Source organism: Bactrocera oleae, chromosome 3, assembly GCF_042242935.1.
Source record: "Bactrocera oleae isolate idBacOlea1 chromosome 3, idBacOlea1, whole genome shotgun sequence".
NCBI classification, from domain to species: domain Eukaryota; kingdom Metazoa; phylum Arthropoda; class Insecta; order Diptera; family Tephritidae; genus Bactrocera; species Bactrocera oleae.
Genome location: NC_091537.1, coordinates 5330144 through 5352700, shown reverse-complemented (window position 1 = coordinate 5352700; position 22557 = coordinate 5330144). Strand labels below are relative to the sequence as shown.

The following is a 22557-nucleotide window of genomic DNA, read 5'->3' as shown; positions in this document are numbered from 1 at the left end:
TCTTTCTCACTGGACGTCCAGTCATCTGATGTGGACCACTAAAGTTTTTTTGACACAAACGTCGCTCCCAATGTCGTTTTAGTCATTCTATAGCGTTTCATAGAACTCAAATGAATATTCTGTACATTTTCTACCCATTCCTTCGAAATTTTTTAATTCTTAGCCTCTTATGTTTAAGCTCTAACTGCTTAAGAGCTTATCTCTTATTCTTGTGACCTGTTTCATGAAATACTTACCCTCCCTTCCACAACTAAAAAATGAGACACCAGCATTTTAGATTTTTCAATATTTGTAAACACCATAAAGTGTAGCCTTGAACTTTATTTTCATTGTTTTTGTTTTGTTGTTGTTTTCTTTCCCAACTATCATTTTTTTTTTTGCAAAATTTTTTGAAGTTCTTGTAATTGCTGTTTTTGCTGTTGTTTGTGTTTTTGTTTTTTAGTTTTGCTCTCTTCTTTCAACACATTTTATGGCACTTCAACTTAGAGACTAAAAACAATGAGATTACAGTTAAATATTAAATATATTAATTATTAGAGTAAAATTACTTTGCAGCTTATTTTCACAAAAAAGTAGCAATCGTATTTTTTTCATAAATTTAACTTTATGGTACATACATAAAAGTTATATAATATATATATTTGCATTTAGTGTAGCTAGCTCGACATAAATATCTTTAGATCTATTTATATATAATATATATGTAGTAGTGAACATACGTGTAGTGGTTGCATGCAACAATTACATTAATTTGTACAAGAGCGAAAGATCCATTGTTGCTATATAGTATAATAGAGAGTAGAGTTGAAATTTTATAAATATGTAGGAGCTTTTGAAAACTTTATGGAGAAAATGTTTTGAAATTTTTTTTAGTATTTTTATTTTGATAATATAGTTATTGTCATTCGAGTGTGTTGTAGCAATAAACAACTGCCATTTGTTGTTGTAAAAAATTTTAAAATTAGTTTTATTTTTTCAAATATTTACCGTTAATTTACAATTATTGTCTTGGCGGTAATTGAGCGATATTACTTTTATTTTCGTAAAAAGCAAGCGAAATGCTGTTGTTACGGTACTTTATTTATTGGAAAATGTTGAAGATTTTATTCAAATTAGTCTTTTTTTACATATTATATAATAAAATTTAAGAATTTAAAATTTTTTATCATCATTTCAACACTTCTTATAATTTGTTTGTCTTCTCGAAAACTCAAAACCGTTATGCCGCACAAAATATTTTGCGCTTTTCGCTTGCTTTAGTTCACCTCTACATTTTTTGTACTGTTTTTTTTTTTTTTCCTTTATTTATTTCATGTTACTTTTCTTTGTCAAACCATATTTAATACTATTCTGTCTCCTACGTCACTCTGTACTTCTTTTTCTTGCATACAAATAAATTTATAAACAATTTTCTTAAATTTTTACCCACTTTTTTGTACAATTTCTCATTGCCGAAAGCGTCATCACATCATACACATACTTATCAAAATAATTATTACTTAGTTAATATCAAATAGTTTGAGCTTTCATTGAACGCATGCCATACTAGTATTAACTGATCGTTTTTTGTAAGCCATATCAACGCTTTTAAAGCTTTATTACACTTGCTCACACAGTTGAGCTTTCACTTCGCACACGCAAAAGCTTCGAACGCTTTTAAGCGTCAGTGCTTAAAAGCTTCAGTCACAATAATTTAAATGTGTTTGTTTTTTGTTTTACTTAATTGCTCAGTAGGAAAATCAGGAAGTCTAAAAATTAAGTCTTATGTGCTAAACGCACTATTGAAACCTGCTTGCTATCTAGCTTTCACTTTATCTCTTAGCGCTTATTCGTCCTTCTTCTTTCTGATCTTGCCTTCAGTCTGTATTGTTTCGGTGACGGCATCGAAGCAATCTGCCAGTGATGGCTCAGAACCATCAGCGCTGTAATCCTGACCAGCCATGCGGCTTAGCGTTAAAATGTAGGAACAGGCGATCCGCAATACCGAAAGCTTTGATAGTTTCTGCGCATTCGAATAGGATGGCACAGCGCGTCGCAGCGTCTCATAAGCGGCGGAAATAGTATGCACGCGCGTGCGTTCGCGCGCATTCGCCTCTATACGTCTTTCGCGTGTCATATTCTTGTAGTTCCGTTGTTGCGGACGCGCGCTACCGCTACCATTACTGCCGCCGCTACCGCTAGGCATCTCATCCGCTGCACTGCCGGGTTTATTGTATTGCAACGCGCTGCCATTAGTACTAGCGGCCACATGTTGTTGTAGCGCGTGCTCGTCCCGCGCAGCGCTTAAGTGATGCGCGCTCGTCGTTAACGCTAGCGGTACAAACTCATTGTTAGCATGGAACTTTAGTTGACTATTTGCGGTTGCCTGTTGCTTTTTCGGTACATAAACGGACGGCGTTGATTCAGCGCTGGTGGCCGCGTGCGTATATACATGCGCTTGTTCGCTCTCAAGCTTAACACTATTTGTGGTTGTTGGTTTCTTCGCAACTAGCGCTAGCGGCTCCAATTGCTCTTCGACGGTGGTGGCGGGTATGCGATGCAGTGTTGTTGCGCCCGGATGTCGCACGAACACTTGCGCTGGATTTGGCATCAATTCATGAGGTAACACTTGACTAGGATCCCAGATGCCGTGCGGTGGTGGTGTCGCAAGCGCTGGCGGTGTCAACACCACTGCGGAATCTGTCGTCGAGGTATAACGTATGCGTTTCTTCAATGGCGCCGTGGCGAGTGCAGGCGCATGCGCACCCGCCGTAACAGACGTCGCGCAAGCATCCACCACTTTGGAAGGTTCCGAACTTTTACGTTTATTGCGCACGAGCGCAATTGGCGTGACTTTGACTTCAACCGAGTCCTCAGAGGTCTCTGTTGTCACATCGGTGGGACTGGTGGGACTGCTGCTTTCGAGACGTGCATGCTCCATGCGGTCGAGATCGTCGCCGCCCTCAGAACTGCCGGAACAGAAGCCAGCATCGCGATCGTTGGAATTGGGTGAACCTGTTAAGGAGGAAAAGAAGTGGAGAAGAGAAAAATTAGTAAACTCAAAGTATTGTTTTCTAAAACTTAAATGCAAGTAATAAATTACTAAACGCTAATAAAGTGGACTCGCACAGTTTCTTCGACAGCAATTTGCATAACTTAATTATTTTGTTGTTCATCAGACAACAAAAGCCAAAAATCAAAAGCAAGAAATAGTGAAACTGCCTTCAATCAAATAGAAATAAACAATGGAAATTATTCCGTCTCAAACAAGTTTGCGCCGCCTACGCGTCTGCGCACACATTATTATCAAAGCACGCCATGCGCCGTTAATCTGCGGTGTTTATTTTTCGTATGACAACAATACAAGTTAATCGGCGCGCAGCTGGCGGCACCCAAAAATAAAAATACAAAACGCATACAAATTCAAAATCTCAAGCAATAAATTATACGTTTTAAAACTAGCCGAACGCGTTTGCTGATTCGACGCGTTGACGTCTGCGCTTTCAGGGCTTGGCCGTGACTCAAAGCTATAACTACTTAAGTCCCGCTGGCGATTCGTCTATTAAACAGGCGCAATGAGCCATTAACAGTTTCTGCTTGGTAGCGCTGTGCTGGCGAGGTGTCGGCGGCAAACAAAAAATTAATGCGTTATTTAACGTGCTGTTAAACGTTCGAGTTTAGCAGTTGACGGCTCATTTACAATTCAGACCGAGCGGCAAGTGGTACGCTTTGTGCGGATAATTTATTGAAATTTTTTATTGTAATAGATATATTTGATTATAAAATATAATTACATAATAAAAGTAATTACACTTATGAAACCAGTTTGTGCAAGAAGTTTGTTGATACAACTAGATATAATTATTATTGTTTTTTTTTTTTTTCAATTAAGTCAAAAGTCAGTTTTTTTATATTTACATAAATGAGCTAAACTGGCAGGAAATTGTGGGTTGTCATTTCCGTCACTCTCACTTTAGAGCAGCGCCTGTCATGATGGTCAAAATAATTTCCGTTATGGCGGTGTAGAGTTAAACGAAATCAAAATCTAGACAGTACAAGTCACATTTCCGTTGAAAGTCAGCAAAAAATTTAAAATTTTTGAAACTATTTATGGTTTGAACCGGCTTTGAAATATTGTAATTAAATTTAAAAAATCCAATTCGCAATGAAATTCGTAATTCGGCTAAATTAGAACTGTTTACTACTAAAAGCTTTGATAAATATGAATGTAGCATGAAAAAATTACAAAATAAATTAAATATATCAATATTACATGGTATTTTAGCGATAATTATCTATATACGAATATAGTTTGGCGTAATTTTTAATTATTTCAGCCTTTTGCAGCTGCTAGTTACAAAACAATTATGAACCAGCAAAAACCGTTTCATAACCGATTCAACCGGTTCGCTTATTTTTCGCGAAATTAATGAAAAAACGCTACTCGGACTTTTAATTACGGTGTGACTACCTTATATAAAAATGATGCATATTTTTTAACCCCACCAATATTTGTTTTAGCGCAATTTCCTTTTATTTATAAAATTTTCAGCACTAGATGAGGTAAAATTTCAAAACAACAAAAACCGTTTCATAACCGATTTAAACGGTTTGATTTTTTTTTTACGAAATTGATGTTACAAAAGTCCAAATATGATAAGTAAATTTTTTTTAATGTAATATACGTATTCTCAACTGAAAACAGACCCTGTTATCAATATATAAACCTGATTCTAGCAAAAATAAAAATTTTTTGTTTTCCAGCTTTTTTTTAACTCGAACAGCCGCCGTCACAAATCAGTATATGTTCGTATATAATGGCAGCGTTCAGTTTTCAAGTTCACCACTCGAAAGCCAACAACCTCCACACAAAAAAAAAAGATATAAATTCGTGGAATCCCACAACTGAAAGTGCTCGAAGGCAGGTTTGCAAGGTGCAAAAAAATTCTCAAAAAACATATGTTTTTGTCCTACTCGGTCACTTTTTTAAAAACGTTCTCAAGCACTTCACTTCGAATACATGTATGTGTATGTGAACTCGCTCAACTCCACGCAACGTTTACATATACACATATATTTTATGTAGTCTCCACCAGCGGCCCATTCGCAATTAAGGATAATGTGTTTAGTATGCAAATTTTTTGCAGTTCAAAAATATTTTATTCACTTTAGAAGTACAACAATAAGAAAAATACCAAACTGAAAGCTTATTAATGAAACTGCTAGGGTCACGGTGATGGGTTTATACATATTTTGGCTTTAAATGCATATGTAAATACAATGTTGAAGGAACAGGTGTAACTTGTTAAATTTGTGAGCGCCATTTAACTGCCAGCTGTACCCCATGATATCCAACCGAGGGGCGTTGCTCGCTCTTTTTGTGCTGCGCTTGTCTCTTTATTATTTTTTGCTAATTGTAGCATTCATACATAAGTAAAATTAACGCTTGTTGAGTAATTAACTTGTTAAAAGTGTATATATTATATATAACGTTTTTAGCTAAATTTGCTTCAAAGGCTATTTTATTTGTAATCAAATGCTTACAAATCAGTAATTTTTCTTACTATTTCAACACATATCGCTCTATTAATGCGTTATGTGAGCAAAAAATTATAAACCGTTTCATAACCGTTTCAACCGGTTCAAACCGTTTCGTAGAATTTTCACTATTTTGGCATGCAAAAGCATATTTTACTCCAAAAATTTTATTTTTATAAAAAATTTAGCTTAAAACTAATGTTTATTGTGCTTTAAAATTCATATACATATGTGAAAGGAAACGAAACTGCCAAAAAATCACAAACCGCAAAATTTTAAAACCAGCCTGGCAAACAGGCTTAGCGCACATTGCACGCAACGATCCACCACCAGCAGTGTGTCAGTATGCTGAGCCGCTAATCAGCGCACACTTAACACATGCTTCAGAATTAAAATTTTAAAGGTTGAATATTTATTAGCGAATCAATAAAACGCAAATGCGCTGACGCATGCGTCACAATTTATGCAAAACCAATACGACCTGAATGCACAACAACAGCAAAAATCACACAAGACCGGCAAATCGCAACGTAAATTGAGGCAATGAGCAAAAGGCCGTGACTCGTCGATCGAAAGTAGTCGCCGACAGACGACTGCCAGGCATATATATAGCAGCGCATGCGTATGTGTGTGTCAGTATACGTATGTGTGTGTGGCACATATATTAACATACATATGTAAACACATATGCATATTAAAATTGTCGTGTTTCCACGAATTACTTCACTGCAACACTTTGCTCGCTGCTTACTTCTGCAAGTGGCACGTTGTTGTTTTAATTACGGTTTTAATCTAGAACATTTGTGCGCCATATTTACGCTGTTTACTGCAATAAATTCCAATAATTAGCTGCAGATTGCATCAATCAATCAATCAATAATTATATATGAAATCCCCCTTAGCCGCCACTGGGGACTCTGGGTGTGTTCTGGTTTGAGCCCATCCAACCTTCGACTCACAGCGCTTTGGTGTTGCGGTGCTGCCTGACGCCTAGTACCGTGCTTCACTTAATTGTAATCGTTTTAAATAATATTATTAATATGCAACTGTTTTAATTTGTATCGCGGCGCTTGTCGACAGACTCATTTGCGGGATTTTTTGTTTGTTTATATTTTTATTGCAAAGCTGTTTTGCTGAACGTTGTATATATATGTGCACATATGTACATATGTATGTATGTGTGTGAATGCATGTGTTAAAATGTAATAAAACCAGCGAAAACAGTTGCGTACACTGGGCGTTTGTATGTGTGTGTGTGTGTGCCTTGTTTAACGTTATTATTTTGACCCAAAACACCAAATTAATTAAAAATTAACAAAAAAAAATTCGCAAAATTTTCGCCATTAAGTGTAATTAAAAAGAAACAAAAATATTCCACGAAATTATTTAACTTGTTAAACTGACTTTTGAATATTTCACATGTTTCGAAAATTGCGAGACCAAAAATGTATGCCTTAAAATTTCGTCGCTTATCTTTAATTAAATATTTTTTGTATTTTTAATAGATTTTGTCAAAGTTACATAAAAACTGTTTCAACCGGTTCGAACCGGTTCACAATTTGTTTAAAAAAAAACAACACGTTAAATGCTTCGTATAACAAAATCTGATTATTTGTATTATATTTTTAATTGTTTTAATAAATTAAATTCACACTTTTACTTGCCAAACAACAATATCATGCATTTAATTCTAATAATAAAAGTTTTAGCTGAATTGTGATTTCTTGCTTTATTTGTAAAATTTTTTTATTACTTTGCACTTCTTTTTTTTGCAATTATTTTGTAACAGCTGCCAACTAACAGTTTCTTTAGGGTAAAATGCATAATCTGGCAGTTGTGACGTGTTAGTAAACAATTTTTTATTGTTTTAGTCAGTTAAGAGTATATTTTGCTGTTACTAATGCATCTGCTAATGAAAATTTCAAATATTTTTGAATACTATTATTATTATTTTGAAATAACTGCCAAATTTGTGCAATAACCGTTTCAACCGGTACGAACCGGTTCGAAATATTTTGCAGTAAAATATGTAAAACGCATGAAACGACAGTTTTTAGATGTTTTTAATGAATTTTAAACGTTTTAACCAATGAAGCATATATTTTAATACTGCTAATGCATCTGATCATGAAAATTAAAAATAATTTTCATTACTATTCCATTTATGACTATTTATAAATACAAAACGCGCAATATTTTCTGCTAGTTATAAAGATTTAGTTAGTCCTAAAAGCATTCCCTTAACAACAGCGCGCTAAAGCCTGTAAACATAATATTTATTTTCTTAAATTAAGTATAATGCGCACATTTATGTCTTCATTTATATGTACATACTTACAAATAGTTTTATACATGCTGTTATGAAACATAAATAAATATTGCACAATATGACGACATTTGCATATAGAATTTCAATATTCAAATAGTTGATTATAATTACTAGAAAAAATTCGATTTCTTCTCTTTTCCAATTTTTTACGAGCACTTAAAATTCATCAAAAGATTTTAATGATTTTTTTCCCTGCACTTAGCACTTTCACACTTGCTCCACACACTCAAATGGCTCGCCGCAGCTCGTTTAACGTACTCACAGCATCCGTTCAGCATTCACTACAATTCATTCATTCATAATAGTGAACGTCAACAACGCCACCGACTGATAAGCGAAATTCTAAATAATTAGCTATTATATTCATTTGTTTATTCATAATTGCAACACATGTCCCTTGAAGCGGAAAATAAAATAGAAAAAAAAATTAATCGAAATAAATAAAGTATAAAATACGTGAAATATTACTCGGCTTTATCAGTCACGTCAGGAACGTGCGTCCGAATCCATTTCACTAATCTGGCATTGCCGCCACCATATGACAGGCAAAATACTTCGTGCATGAGTGCGAATGCCACTTGCGCTGATAACCTATTGGCGAAGTCAATGCGCAAGGGAAAATCACTAAAAATCGCCGCTGTTGTGACTAAAAGTCTCACGCTGAAAAGTAAAAATAACAGCAAGACGCTGCTGATTTTTTCTAAAAACGAAGATTATCGCTACACGCAGCACATAGCTGTATATACTATAAACCGTATTGTGCGGGAGTAAACGCAAATATTTAAATTATGTAAATCTTTATGGAAAAAAAAATGTTGGCAAATAATGCGTTTTTTTTTGGGTTTTCAGTGTGTTTGTAATTATTTGCAACGTCATCATACTTTTTTTCGGTAAGTGATTTATTAATTTATCGAATATTTTTATTAAAAAAAAAAAAAAAAAAAAAAAAAATATATTTCAAAATTTTAACTTTTTAACCTCACAACTTTTAAGTTTATTTATGTCGCTATTTGACAAATCAACAATTTTCGCCCAGTGCTGACAGTTACATTTGACAAGTGACTGCTGACAATGACAACGAATAAACAATTTGTTTCTTATGCTGACAGTTCAAGTTGTCATTTATGAGAGAGAGTTGATTGCTTGCTCTATTATCCCATTCTTTCTTTTCCTTTGTCCTTGGCCATTTCTCTTTCTTTTTTCTGTTCGCCCATTTCACTCCATTTCTAATAAATAAAAATAATATTTCAGCTGTCATCTGCCTTTGTCATTTGTCAGCTATAATTCTTTAGCTGTAAACTTCAATTTCATAATACAAGTATGTCATCAGTTCAAATGAATAGCGCTCAAAGAACTATTTATACAGAAATATTTTTTAATATTTTGAACAAAAAATTTTTATTATTTTTATTTAGAGATTTTAACCTAAAAACTGTTACTGAATATTTCTAAGCCTCAAACATTTTGCGACTGCAAAGAACAATTTTTTTTTTCAAGTAGAATTGGTTTTTATTATATATTCCAGTTATATTCATAAAAAATATAAAAACCTCGAGGATTACAGTACCTACAAAAAGTGCTTGTACCCCAAAATGTTCTTAAGTTTAAGCTGTCGCATTAAGAGGCTATAAGAAGACATAAAGAAAGAATGAGGGAAATATATTTTATATATTTTTTTTAATATGGTTGTGTATATATGTATGTGTGTGAGTTTACCGTAAAATAAAAGCGGGTGTGAAAAGGTCAATTTTCAGTTATTCTTCAGTTGCGTCGGGTTGCAACAGGTAAATGCAGTCGCACATATGTTTCAAGGGTCAGCAAAGCTGTTCACTTGTTATACACACATACAAGTCTTTGTTATCGTGCCACATATGGTTGCACATACATACACACTCGTATTTGGGCACATCTGTAGGCAAGCAGCGTTGCATATGTGAAATTTCCAAGTGAAAAATACAGTTTTTCCCCCCTATTAGTTTAAGGTCGTCGGATTTTCCTGCCAGCGCGCTTTGTTGTTGCTTTCTTGTTTGTGTGAAAATTTTTGTTGCATGAACGGTGGAGATTCCTTTGAAAATGTGCTGCAGTCCGCATGTACTTTTTACTTTGATTGTAGATCTTTCTACCATTTGGTTATTGTTATTGTTTTGAACAGACGCACATACAGCTAAATACAAAGGCATATATATGTATATGCATATGTGTGAGTTATTCACTTGGGGGTTGCTCATTCCTTTTAGTATGCATTAACGCGTATAATTTTGATTCTTTGAAAAAATGTAAAAAAAAATCTTGCATCGCGACGCATATTGTGTAATTATTATTTTTTTTTTGTGCACCTTTTTCATTTACTGTGATTTCTTATTTTCTTCATTTTTTCATAAATACTTTTTTTTAATTTTTTTTTATATTGTTTTTCAACGTTATTTTTTTGTGTTATATTTTTTTATATTTTTATTTTTATTTTTTGATTGGTGTGACACCAGCAGTTACTTTCACATTTTTTATTTACCGCTGAGGTGTTCTCTGAAAATCAGTGTATTTTTTTGTTGCTTCCCTCCCTTCAAATCTGATTTTTTCACTGTGTAGGTTTGGTTTCTTATTAAAAAAAAAATTGTTTTTTTAATTTTTTTTTTTTTTTTAGATATTTTTTGTTTCTTTTGTGGAGTGACTTTATCCTTTACAGGTGTTTTCACGCTTTATTTCAGATTTCCTTTAAACGCCGCTAAAACTGAAGGCATTGTATTTAGCTGCGTTGCTGCTTAAGATCCGTCGAATTTCTTCCTTAAGCCTCTCGCATGTGAACATATTTTTTTTTCTTTTTTTTTGTTGGAGAAATTAAATTTTTCGGAAATTTATTACACTTGTTTTTATGCCGTTGGTAGCGTGATTGTGTCGTTGTGATAAGCTGATACATTTTTATGCCTTGATTTCCTAAACAAAAATTCTCGAAATACAGGACTGCTGGCCTTAAATTTTTTAATATTCTATGTGTTTGTAATATTTTTTTTTATTATTATTTTAATTTTTTTATTTTTTTTTAATATTTTTTGGTTTATTTTTATTTTTTTATTATTACTTTTTTTCTTGAATGTGTTCCATATCTCATTTTAGCCTCTTGACGTCTGCTACCTTTTTATTGTTGTTTTATATATATTATTTTATTTTTACATTTTTTACTTTACTGTGAGATTCGTTTCGAAAATCAGCGCACTCATAAATTATGGCCACGACGACGAAACGTGACCCCTTTTAGCGATCTCTATCGCCAACTGTTGCACATGATGCGCGCAACCATCCCAAAAAGCAACAAAAACACACATACATGCACACAACACATAACTAAAATTTTATATTAAGCAACAACATAAGACTCGTACACCTTTTTACTGGTTTTTTGCACACTTCTTGCTTAGCCCTTGAGCGTTGCAACCTGCCTCACCACTTTTGACTGGTTCGACACTTGAGCGCCACTGCTTCCTGACTCATTTTACAACGATAAAGTGTGCTTGCAACATATGCGTACATATTTACATACATAAAATGTTAAAATGGCGTTAAGCAGCACGTTTTATTGCTGCTGCTGGCGGCTGTTCGGAAAATTTCGAAAAAAAATAAAAAATGGTAAAATCTGGTTGTTTTTGAGGTTTAGAGCTAAAGAGTGGAACGCTGATAAAATTTTGTGTGTCGATAATAGTAGTGTGGCAATGGGAGCAACTGAGCTTTATTTTCGAACTCTTCAAAATATTTAATGCATGGTTTTAATAATACCACACAATTGTTTACTAAATAATAATATTATAAATATAATAAAAACATTTTTTCTTTAATACATTTTTTTTCGATATAAAATATCAAAAAATTAGAGTTATTTTTCAAATTTTTTTTCGAAAATTTTACGAATTTTTTAATTTAAAAATTAATAAAAAAAAATATAAAATTAATAAAAAAAAAATATAAAATTATAAAATTCAAAAAAAAAATTTTAATATCATATATCATTTAAATATCATAAAAAATTTATAAAATTATTTAAAATTAAAAAAAAAAAAAATTTAGGTATTTCTTTTAAATAATACCAGAAAATTATATTTATTTTTATGAATGTAGATTGAATTGCAAGTAATAATAAATATAATTCAATTATTCCAAGCTTTTCAATCTAAACAACTTTAAACTAGTAGAGAAGTTGGTTAGAGTCAAAGCCACAGCATTCAACATCTCAAATCAGCCATATGCAAGCAGACAAATAGACAGACAGTTAAATATTTAAATAGACCGTCAGTCAATTCGACATAACCACCGACCATCAATTGCGTGTTCGCTTGCGTCCATACATTCAACATCTTTGTTGCGTCTTATTTGCCTGTTATTCAATCAAAGTCTGCCAACATCCTTCTGTTGCTACAACACGCTGACATTTGTTGATGGAGTTGTTATTTTAATTCATTTATTGTTGTTGTTGTTTTTTCTTCCTACCTATTGCTGCTGTGTTGTTGCTACAGCTGTCGAACACTGTTTGATTTTTTCTGTTCAGATATTTTTGCAACTTAAGCCGCACGGCCATCAGATTTAGCCTTCATCCTTCACTGCGGCTGCTGACCGCCGCTCTTCGGAACAGATGTGCAAATCCGCTACAGAATTTCACTTTCGCTTGTGGCTGAAGGTAGACTACTAAAATGTTTTATTTTTGCAACAATTTTTGCAATTTATTTCCCGTTATTTGAATTTTCGTTTAACAAAAAAATTAATTTTGAAATTTTTTATTTTTGGTTTGCTGCGCCACTTTGGCATTTTGCGTGTGTTTTCCATTTCTTTTATTTTTTATATTTATTATTTTTTAATTTATTTTGCTTGTCGACTATTTGCATACCTTTCTTTTATTCTCAAGCGCTTTATTTTGGCAAGTCCGCCAGAAAATATGGTTTTATGATTGATCTGTTTGGCGGATTTGTTGACGCAGGCGGTTATTAGTGTGTGCATATGCACACAAGCAAAGCGAAAACATGTGTAGATACATATGCATGTATGTATGTGTTTGGAAATATTTTTCTTTGAGTTTTTGTGGCGTGTTTTTGCCTTTTGATTGCTTACAGTTTGCTTATTTACATATTGCCACAGCTTATTGTTGTTTTTTTTTTTGGTATATTTGGTGCTTTATTGTTGTTGTTTTTGCTGATTTTAGTTTGGGTATGTTAACAGTCGGTTGTCAATGCTGCCGGCGCCAATTGTAGTCTATACATATGTCATGCGGCGTTGTAAGAAAGCAATTGATTGTGTGAAAACTTTTATTTTAATTACTAAATTTTTAAATTTTGAGTGCTTTCTTAATAGAAGAGTGTGTATAATAATAAAATAAATATTTATATTAATATATTATTTTACGTGTTTTGGGCCACGATAACAAAAACAAATAGCCATAGCATCAAAATTTGCCAAAAAAAAATATTAAAATAAATTTAAACATTTGTAAAACAAATATAAATAATTTTTTGTTTACAAAAATCCGCAAAAGAAGAAAATAAAAAATGAAAATAAAAATTTTAAATAAATAATAATATTTAAAAAATTCAAATTCATTCAAATTCACTTCCATATTATCCAAATATTGCATACAAGAAATAAAAATTAGTTATGAAATAACTAAAAAAAATATTAAAAAAGGCAACATTTCAACAAAATAATTTTGTAAAATATTTTTATACAAAATTTTCAATATTAAAATAAATATTTTTTTCTTATTTTTAGGCGCGTTATTTTTGTTACATACTATGTATACATACATAAATATATTTTTATACAATTTTTTAATGTGTACCTTTTCTTAGCAGAAATACCAAATAAATTTCTATTTTGTTGCTATTTTTACTTTTTCATTTCATTTCAGAATATATACCATATTCTATTATTTTAGATGTTTTTTTTGTGATTTTTATAAAATTTTAATTTTCACTTGCATTTTTTTAAATTTTTTATTTGTATTTTTTTTTTAATTTTGTTTAAAATTAAATTTTTTAATTTTTTTATTGATTTGTTTTATATTATTATTTATTATATTATTATTTTTTATATATTATATATCATTATATTTGTAACTTATTATTATTAATATATATATATATATATTTTTTTAACCATCAACCCCACCAACCTCCCTTTAACTTTACATATATGTATTGTATGATATGTTTGTTCACTGCAGCAATCAATTTTTTATCGCCTTGTTCATTACCCTTGCATATATTACGGCGCACAGACATACATACATTTGCATCTATGCATTTTTAATAAAAACATGGTCGTCATGTTTACGTCTGCTGCTCGTCAAAGTCCCGCTTCGCTGCAATGCATAAAACATGTGTATATTTATGAAAGCAGACACACACACACACACACATATACGCGTACACATCCATCAAATGCCGTGCAACATCTCTACTAGCGGCCGGCGTCAGCCTTCGATTGTCAATTGCGCTAGTGCATTCATTACGCTATCTTCATAGCTGTTGTTGTTGTTGTTGCATATGTTTGTACGCATCTTCTCCTTGTACGCAATACAGACTTAACGAATCTTAATTATGTGCGGCGCTTGCAATTAATTTTTGTAGCAACAACACATACACATATCAAAAAAAAACATACATACACACGCATATATACGAATATAGGTATATATAAATATATGTATATATGATTAGCAGTACAACACATGTTTTCCATCACTATTCGTCTACTTAATTATTCAGCCACATGCAATTGTTCTGATCGCCGCGTTGTTGTTGTTCCAACTACTTAGTTTGCAGTTAAAAAAGCAATTTGTTTGTTTTTCTTGCTTGCGTTTTTTATTGCCTTTGTTTTACTCATTTGCTATTGTAATATTTACAATAGTTGTTGTAGTTATTGTTATTGTTGCCATAGTGCGCGATTTCATTGCATTTCCTATTGTTTTTGTTGTTGTGTGACATGTTTTTTCAATTTGCTAGACATTTTTCGCATACAGCAACTAATTGATTGCAGTTCAATCAGCAAATTGTGCGAAAAAGTTAGAAGTAGCGAAGGGCGGGAGGAGGGTGAGGTAGCAAATGGTTTGAAATAATATTATAGCTAATATGGGTTACACGTGTGTTAGCCTAATTTTCTAATTACATATGTGCCCATGCAGTTAACAGGCTTGTGGGTGAAGTTTAAATGTTTGTTTTTGTTTTCAGAATTATCAACGATTTGTAGAATGTCTACCCTCTGAAGCGAGGCGACCTGTTGTATATGGAGGCAAAAAAGTGCAAGTTTTAAACTGATAATTTATAAAAATAATAAGCTTTATTTCTAGAAAACATAAGCTTTCGAATAGTGAGGAGATCGAACTGATAGACTAATGGGTGCAAAATAGATCTACATATATAATCTATAATGAAGATGTAGTCAAGTTAATTATTCGTTTAGGTAGGATTTCTCAGCTGGATTCCGATATTCGCATGTAAGAATATTAGAGACTAGCAAAATAGCTAAGATTTTTCTAACAAAGAACTAACTCTATGTTAGCAGAAATTTCTAGTAAGCTCAAAAGATCGCTTCTTATCCGTATTTTCACCGGTTTTACCAAGCGCGTTCACCCTAAAGAGCCCATTTACATAAAACCAAATTTTAGATCAACTATCTTTAAGTTTTACAAGCGGTTGATACTATTTTCAATGGTCTTTCTTCACAAATCCGTTTAAATTTCAAGATTCTTGTTCATTTCAAGAAACCTCAATTTAAGAATAATTCGAGGGAGATTAGAACGTATCGTTGATCAAGCTGGAACCAAGTTAAGCTCCATAAACTCAAGGCAAAATAAATCAAGTATCATTGTCCAATTGGTATTAACGCTAAACACTAGTTTTCTTGCTTTGATACACCTTTTGATAACCTGAATTTCAGAACCAGTCGAAATATCAAGTCGAAATCGAAGAAGGGAGGCACTTTCTCTCTCTGACACACTCACAGTAACTCTTCTTTTTCTGTCGCTCTCTTCGCTCATTTTCTTTTCACTCTCTGTGTTTTTCTCTCTCTCTCTCTCTTCTCTCACACTCTCTGATCATCAGCTCGATCGATTGGACCTTAGTGCTCTCTTGATTTATATGGGTATTTGGCACAGAGTCGCAAACTCGCTTAACCGCTGAACCGCTCTTCAATGAAAACTGTTTTATGAAATCTCACAAAAATTTCAAAAATGCCCTTCTACAAAAATGGAGCTTGAACGCCGAACCACAAGTGCTTCGTAATTTATTTTTAACACTTGAGCAAATAGCGAGAATTCGCCGCGAGACGACGCACAGTGAACCTTTGCACAATTATGGCCACAAAGCGCAATTATTGGAATTTTCTTCGCATAACCCAACACACAAACACACACGATGTGCAGAAGCGACCCTATACTCCTATAAGGGCATATCAATCGCGATCGTGTCGATCATTTATGGCGCGATCGTTTATTATCGCTGCCAACTGGCTGCCGCAACGCGTCGACTTCACCTTGTAAACGGATACGATTGAAGCGCTGCACGCTTGGCTGGCCAGCCACCAAATGTGGCGTGCAATATGCGTAGCAAAAGCGGCAAATGAGTATATGCGCGCCGGCAATGCCGATTTGTGGCAAGCCAGTTGGCGCCTGAGCGCTTAATTTGAAGCTGCCTCACCTACTTAGCCGCCATTTACACACACACACACACACGCAGTGCTGCAAGCTCGTCGGTGGCATGCACCAGCAGGCTCACTCAGTTGGACGCATGCCACTTAAGCATGCAACAATAGCGTTGCTGCAACAATGTGCAATGCAAAGTGCAGTATGCCAGCAGCAATTGTTTGTGTTTTTGTTGTTGTTGCTTTTATAATCATTGCATTTGCTTGCCTGCTTGCTTGCCCACTTTTGCCTCTGTTAAACTGTGTGACTGTTGACCGTGGCATGCGTTGCAATTTTTATTTTCCACTCTTGCATTTGTTGTTGCACCATTGTGTTGCAGCAGGCAGCAGCTGCTGTCGCTAGGCGCTTTTGTTTGGCCATTGCTTGGCATTTTTCTGTGCTGCACCATATTGGAATATGGAAACATTCCACAGCGTTAAGATTTTATTTGTGGCACACATGGTAATGTTATGGTGGGTCGGTCGATTGGTCGGTGGCATGCAACAAGCAGCTCACATTTCAACTTCGGGCTGGTAATTATGGGTATTGCATGTAATATATGTTGACTGCTTCACTTTGCTTTGTTGTTGTTGCTACAGCTATTGTTGTTGTAATTTTTTTCTTTATATTTTGTGGCTACCAGTGATTGTCTGCTATTTACATGCTGCGTTGCAGCGTCACGTGCTACTCTGCTGTTGCTGCCACATGCACCATGCAACCATTTGCAAACGCATGCCAGTCGGCCTGCAACATTCATCTATCAAATGTGCCGATTTGCAGACAGTTTGAAATCTGTCTGTCCGTCTGTCTGTTGCATTATCTAGTTTTACGATTTTAATTTGTTTGACTTCTCTATACTTTGCAACTTTTGTACATCTGTTTGTAGCATAAGTATACTTGCTGCCCGTCATTGTGTTGCAAATGTGCTTTAGCCATTTTTGCTTGCTTACTTGCTTTTAATAGCGCACTATTGTCATTCTATCGCTAAGATATCTGTACTAAGTTTGTTGTTGTTGTTTTGGCAATGATTTACTGGAATTCTTTCAGATTTTCAGCCAATTAAACGTTTTCAGTTGTCCGATTAACATTTTATTTGTGGCAAGCTTGAAATTTATTAAAACTGCTTTCGAAAAAGGTGAGGCAAAGTAAATGTGATGTTAAGGAGCGTAATTCTATTCAAAACAAACAATTTATGTAATCCTTTTTTTATTTTGAAACAATAAATAGTATTTTTTTTTTAATTTTAGAATTTTTTCACTTTTAAGATTTTTTTTTTAATATTAGAAGTTTTGTTTTCAAATTTGGAAGTATAAATAATTTTTTTATTTTTACATTACATAATTTGGTTTTTTTTTTAAGTTTTTAGATTTGAAATTTTTTTTCATAAAATTTTTTTTTTGATTTATTTGGAAAGAAATTTTTGTTAATGTTTGCAACAAACTTTTAACTTTGGGAAGGTTGAGAAAAAAATTATAAATTAAAAACAGATAATAATTTTTTCTATATTAATTTTTTTTTTTCGAAAACATATATTTTTTTATTAAATTTTTTTCTTCGAAAACATTTTTTTTTTAATAAAAATACCTTTTCTTCAAATTAAACAAAAAACTATCTAAATTTAAAAATTGCTAAAAAAAGGAATTTTTCTAAATAAAAAAAATCTAAAATTAAACATATTTTTCTCTCCTAAATTAACATTTTTTTCAAAGCCTTCCCAAAGTTAAAATTTTGTTGCAAACATTAAAAAAAAAAATCCTTCCAAATAAATCAAAAAAAAATTAAATTTAAAAGTTTTGGAAAAAAAAATTTCAATATTAAAAACTTTTAAAGTTATCTGTTAACTAAAAGTTTTTTGTTTTTTATGTTTTGGTAAAAAAAAAAGTTTAAGTTTTGTAAGAAAATATATATAAATTTTCAAAAAAAAAAATTAAGACTCGAAACAAGAATTTTAAATTAGAGAATTTTTTGATTTCGAAAAATATGTTTGCAAAAATCTTGGCTTTGTGATTTTCTTTGTTTTAAAAAATTTTATTATTTTTTATTATAATTACTATTTTATTAATCTATAATTTGGTTTTTTTAATCATTTAATTTGCATATATGTATGTATTTAAATATTTTGTTTAAAATTACGAACTAGTATGACTTTTTTTGAATATTTTTTCTCCATTAATAAATTGTTTTTTTATTTGTAAGTATATCTTTTATTTTATTTTTTTATTATTTGTATAAATTTTTATATTTTTATTTATTTATTTTTAATTTGTCATATTTTTTTTGTCATTTCAAGAAGCTATCAGTTCTTATATTTATTTCAAAATTACAATTTGACAAAAGAAATTTAAAGCATCAATCAAAATCAAGTCATAAACCTTCATGTACTACGCAGAAAAACAACAATAAGCCACAAAGCCACGAAACCCAAAGAACCAAAAAATAAAATATGATATTCTAAATATCACTATCCATGACAATAAAGGCAGTAAACCCACTCAACCACTGATAGCTAACTGAATATATAGTATTTATGAATAGTTGTTTGTGTTGTTGCTTCTCCGTTGTACGCAAATTGCGGCGCTTGATGCTTTGTGTAATCTGAAAAATTATTTGACGCTCTCTTCGGTGGTGGTGTGCGCTGGCGGTGGCGGCCGTTGCACCGCAAAACACTTAATGCTATTTCCCCTGTGAACGGCCGCCGATCATCCCCCTGCCAGCTACTCAGATTGCCTGGCAACGGCTGGCTGCTGTCGCTAACACGGTGTCTAACGCCAACGCAAAACCCTCAAATCAACTCAACTCCGCTCCGCTTTCAAGTTGCATTGCCATAACAAATGATGTTTGTCATAGCGTTTGTTGTTATTGTTATTGTAGAGCTTAAATTGATGCGCGCATCAGCTGCACGCGCCCGCCGCCTCACCACGCATACACGCAATCCAATGCCAAACTGCAGCAACACTTCGCCGACGCTGCGTGCTACTTGCAACAACCCCATAAAAGCCAACATAAAAGCTGCTTGTAGCCACCACCAGCTGTGCAACAAAGTAGCAAGTAGTTTGTTTTTTCCAGTTTCTGTTTTATCTATTTCCATATTGTATTTCCTGCTGTGTCTTTTTGTATGTTTCTTTTTTTTCATTTTGTTTAACCGTCCACCCTTTCGACGTCCCGCGGTCTGGTCTATGTGGTGTCACTTCGCTAGCAATGCGCCCGAGGCTGCCAGCCAACAAGCTAAACGCCAGTTACTGGAGCGTCATTATTCTCATCAGCCATTCAGCGCCAATGATGCATGAGCACGAGCGTTTCGGTGGCTGTCAGATATTTTCATATTTTTCGGTTTTTATTACCATTGCAGACTGTCAAGCTAAGTTAAGTACGTCAAGAGCTGACAGTAGGAGTAGTAGCGAAATTATTATTTTATACAGTAATGTTTTTTCGGCATTACTTGTTGTTGTGTTGCATATTAATCTAGCAAATAGCAGAACATATCGAAATTTTCTTGTTTGAGATTTGTTTGGGTATGGCATAAATTCTAGAGATGTTTATTTTTACTTTAATTTTAATTTTAGTTTTAATTTTATACTTAATCACTTCTTTAGTTAACTATATATTCAACGTCAACTTTATATAGCAACTGGTATTTAGTCACAACATTTGCTATTAGTATTCACCTTCAGTTGAATTTTAATTCAAACTTTAATTTAAATTTCAGCTTTAACTCCTACTTTAACTTTCAGTTAAATTTTAATCTGAACTTTACATATTTTTGACCTTTTATTATTTATGACTTTTAATTTATTAGTTAATTTCAACGCGAATTGAGCCAGTCATATTTGGCATTCAATCTTTAACTTAACCTTCAGTTAAATTTTAACCACTACTTTATCGTACACTTAATTTTAATATTAACAAGCTTAATTTTAAAAATACTACTACCTATCGTTTTAACACCACATTTAATTTTAACCGGCACTTTAAAGTGCACTTTAGCTAGGCATAAGCCCAATTTAGACTTTAAGCTTTTGCATATAAAGTTCAATATAGTATTAACGGTCAGTTCGCTTGTACTTCTAGCATTAACTGTTACACTTAACCATCGCTTCAAAAATCTAACCGTCGGTTAAAATCTAACCACTACCATGATGTACCATATAACATTGTCTTTAAGCGTTCACTGTTATACTTCATTACTATCAGTTAAAACTTCTAACCGTTGTTTAAAATTTAACCACAATTTTCATGCAAATCGTAACCTTGTCTCAAACTTAAACTTATAAAATTTCCATATAAATGCTTGCTGACAGTGAGAATTCACTACCATACTCGTTTTCTACACAGAGTCTTTGTGCTGTCTGCACCATTTGGCAAAGGCATTACTTGTCGGCAACTTAACCCGAAGCGCTTAAATGCCAAACAGCCGCCCAATACCATTCAAATCAGTCAACAATCCAACCGTCTCAGATCGCCTACCCAAAAACCCTGTTCCTGTTCCACAGTTCTTGCCACATACCTCCCTCCAACCGCACCAACTTGTGCCCATTTTAATGCCATCCCATACGCTTTCGTCTCGCCATTAAATCGGTAAGTTTAACTGCTGTCATCTGCCGCTGATGCGGCTCACATTTCTAAAGAGCATGATTTTTATGCCTTTTCTTTTTGCAGCATACTCTTTTCACTTTTATTTTTATTATTTTCGTATTGTTGTTTTTTTTTTGCCTCGATTTTCTATGATTTTTATGTTGCTTGCTGGTGGCATGTCTCGAAACCTTCACTGTTCGTGTGTTCGGTGTCTCATCGGCGGCACGAACTGCGCTTTGAATAAAGTCTTCTTCGAGGTCGTCCTCAGGGTCTGCACGTCCACCGCCCCGCTTTGGCAGTGGCACGTCTGGTCGTTGCATGATTTGTTGCTTGCTTTGTGGTGGCAGTCTCAGCACATCCGTCCAACAAGCAGCAGTTACTTGCCAGTCGATTACTCATGGCTGCCCGTTGGCCGGGTGTTGGCGTTAAAATTCGATAGCGCTGCTTGCCACTGCTGTGCGTTCATGATTTTCATATACGCTTGCCTCATCTAGTGGCAGCAGCAGCTGTACTTCCTCAACAACAACCATTGTTCTGGCTTTTATTATGCTTTGTTTTTGTTGTTGTTTTTGTTGGCCTTTTTAGCAATTTGAATTTTCCACAATTCGCTCGACATGCCACCTACACCTACATGCCTTGCACAACCATATTGCTCGCCTTACCCTCCTTGCCACTGCTGACCCCTTTTCGTACTCTATTTCGCCGGGTTTTTGTTATATTTTGTTGTTTTTGTTGCAAACATTTGGCGCCATCTGTTCGATTAAAATCCAAACTCAAAGTTGAGTGTTTCCCCAACGCGCGGCGCTCGCTTGCCACCGCACACTTTGCACCACCAACATTGTTGGCATCGTTAGCTCTAGCCTCCACTCCGTTGCTAGCATTTTGCTATTGTTGTTTTTTTGTTTGTGTAGAAAAACATGTGATTCACGCTTTAGCCGATGTTGTGGCGCTTTGCCTCGTCATAGTCGTATTCAGCGCGGTCGTCGTTGGCGTCGCCGCCTTTGCTTCTTGCCGCACGATTACTGGCTCACTTGTTTGCCGCCAACACATTCTGGGAAAATCAGTCTCGCATTGCTGGCAAAAGTTGTTTGCAGCATATATCGCCAACACCAGTTGTCGGTGTGTGTGTATATATTAGCACATGTTTCTTAAGTGTACATGTGTGTGTGTGTTTGCGTTTGCTTGGGTGCCGCATTTGGGTTGTTCCTGTGCTGCTGGATGAAGATGTGGCTTGCTGATAACTTTGTGAATTATGTACAAGCATTGTCAGTGTAACAGATGTGCACTTTTCGAAAAAGCAACAATAGCAACAACTACAATAGATATGCAAAACAAAAACTGACACTTAAAAGATAGAGAACAAATGTTGCCATTATGAAGATAGAATATCGAATGAGTATTTAATTGAAACATAGCGATAACAATGTGTATAATTATGTGTGGGTGTGTGTGTATATGGTATATAGCAGAGGTTAAGGCGCTT

At 33.8% G+C, this 22557-nt stretch overlaps 1 protein-coding gene across 2 annotated transcripts in view; it reads right to left on the bottom strand.

Moving 5' to 3' along the window:
- Positions 1-271: 271 nt before the first annotated feature.
- The window catches only part of net, a 40873-nt gene continuing 18587 nt past the window's right edge, over positions 272-22557 (bottom strand). Inside the window, exons 1-2 of one of the 2 annotated variants that reach the window (XM_070107322.1) lie at positions 7856-7939; positions 272-2994 (exon numbers count right to left, since the gene is read on the bottom strand). In XM_070107322.1, coding sequence (XP_069963423.1) covers positions 1826-2994; positions 7856-7886 — 1200 coding nt within the window. In that variant the 5' untranslated portion in view covers positions 7887-7939 and the 3' untranslated portion in view covers positions 272-1825. Of the gene's footprint in view, positions 2995-7855; positions 7940-22557 lie in introns of those variants that run through there. The other variant, XM_036358673.2, reaches the window with a different exon arrangement.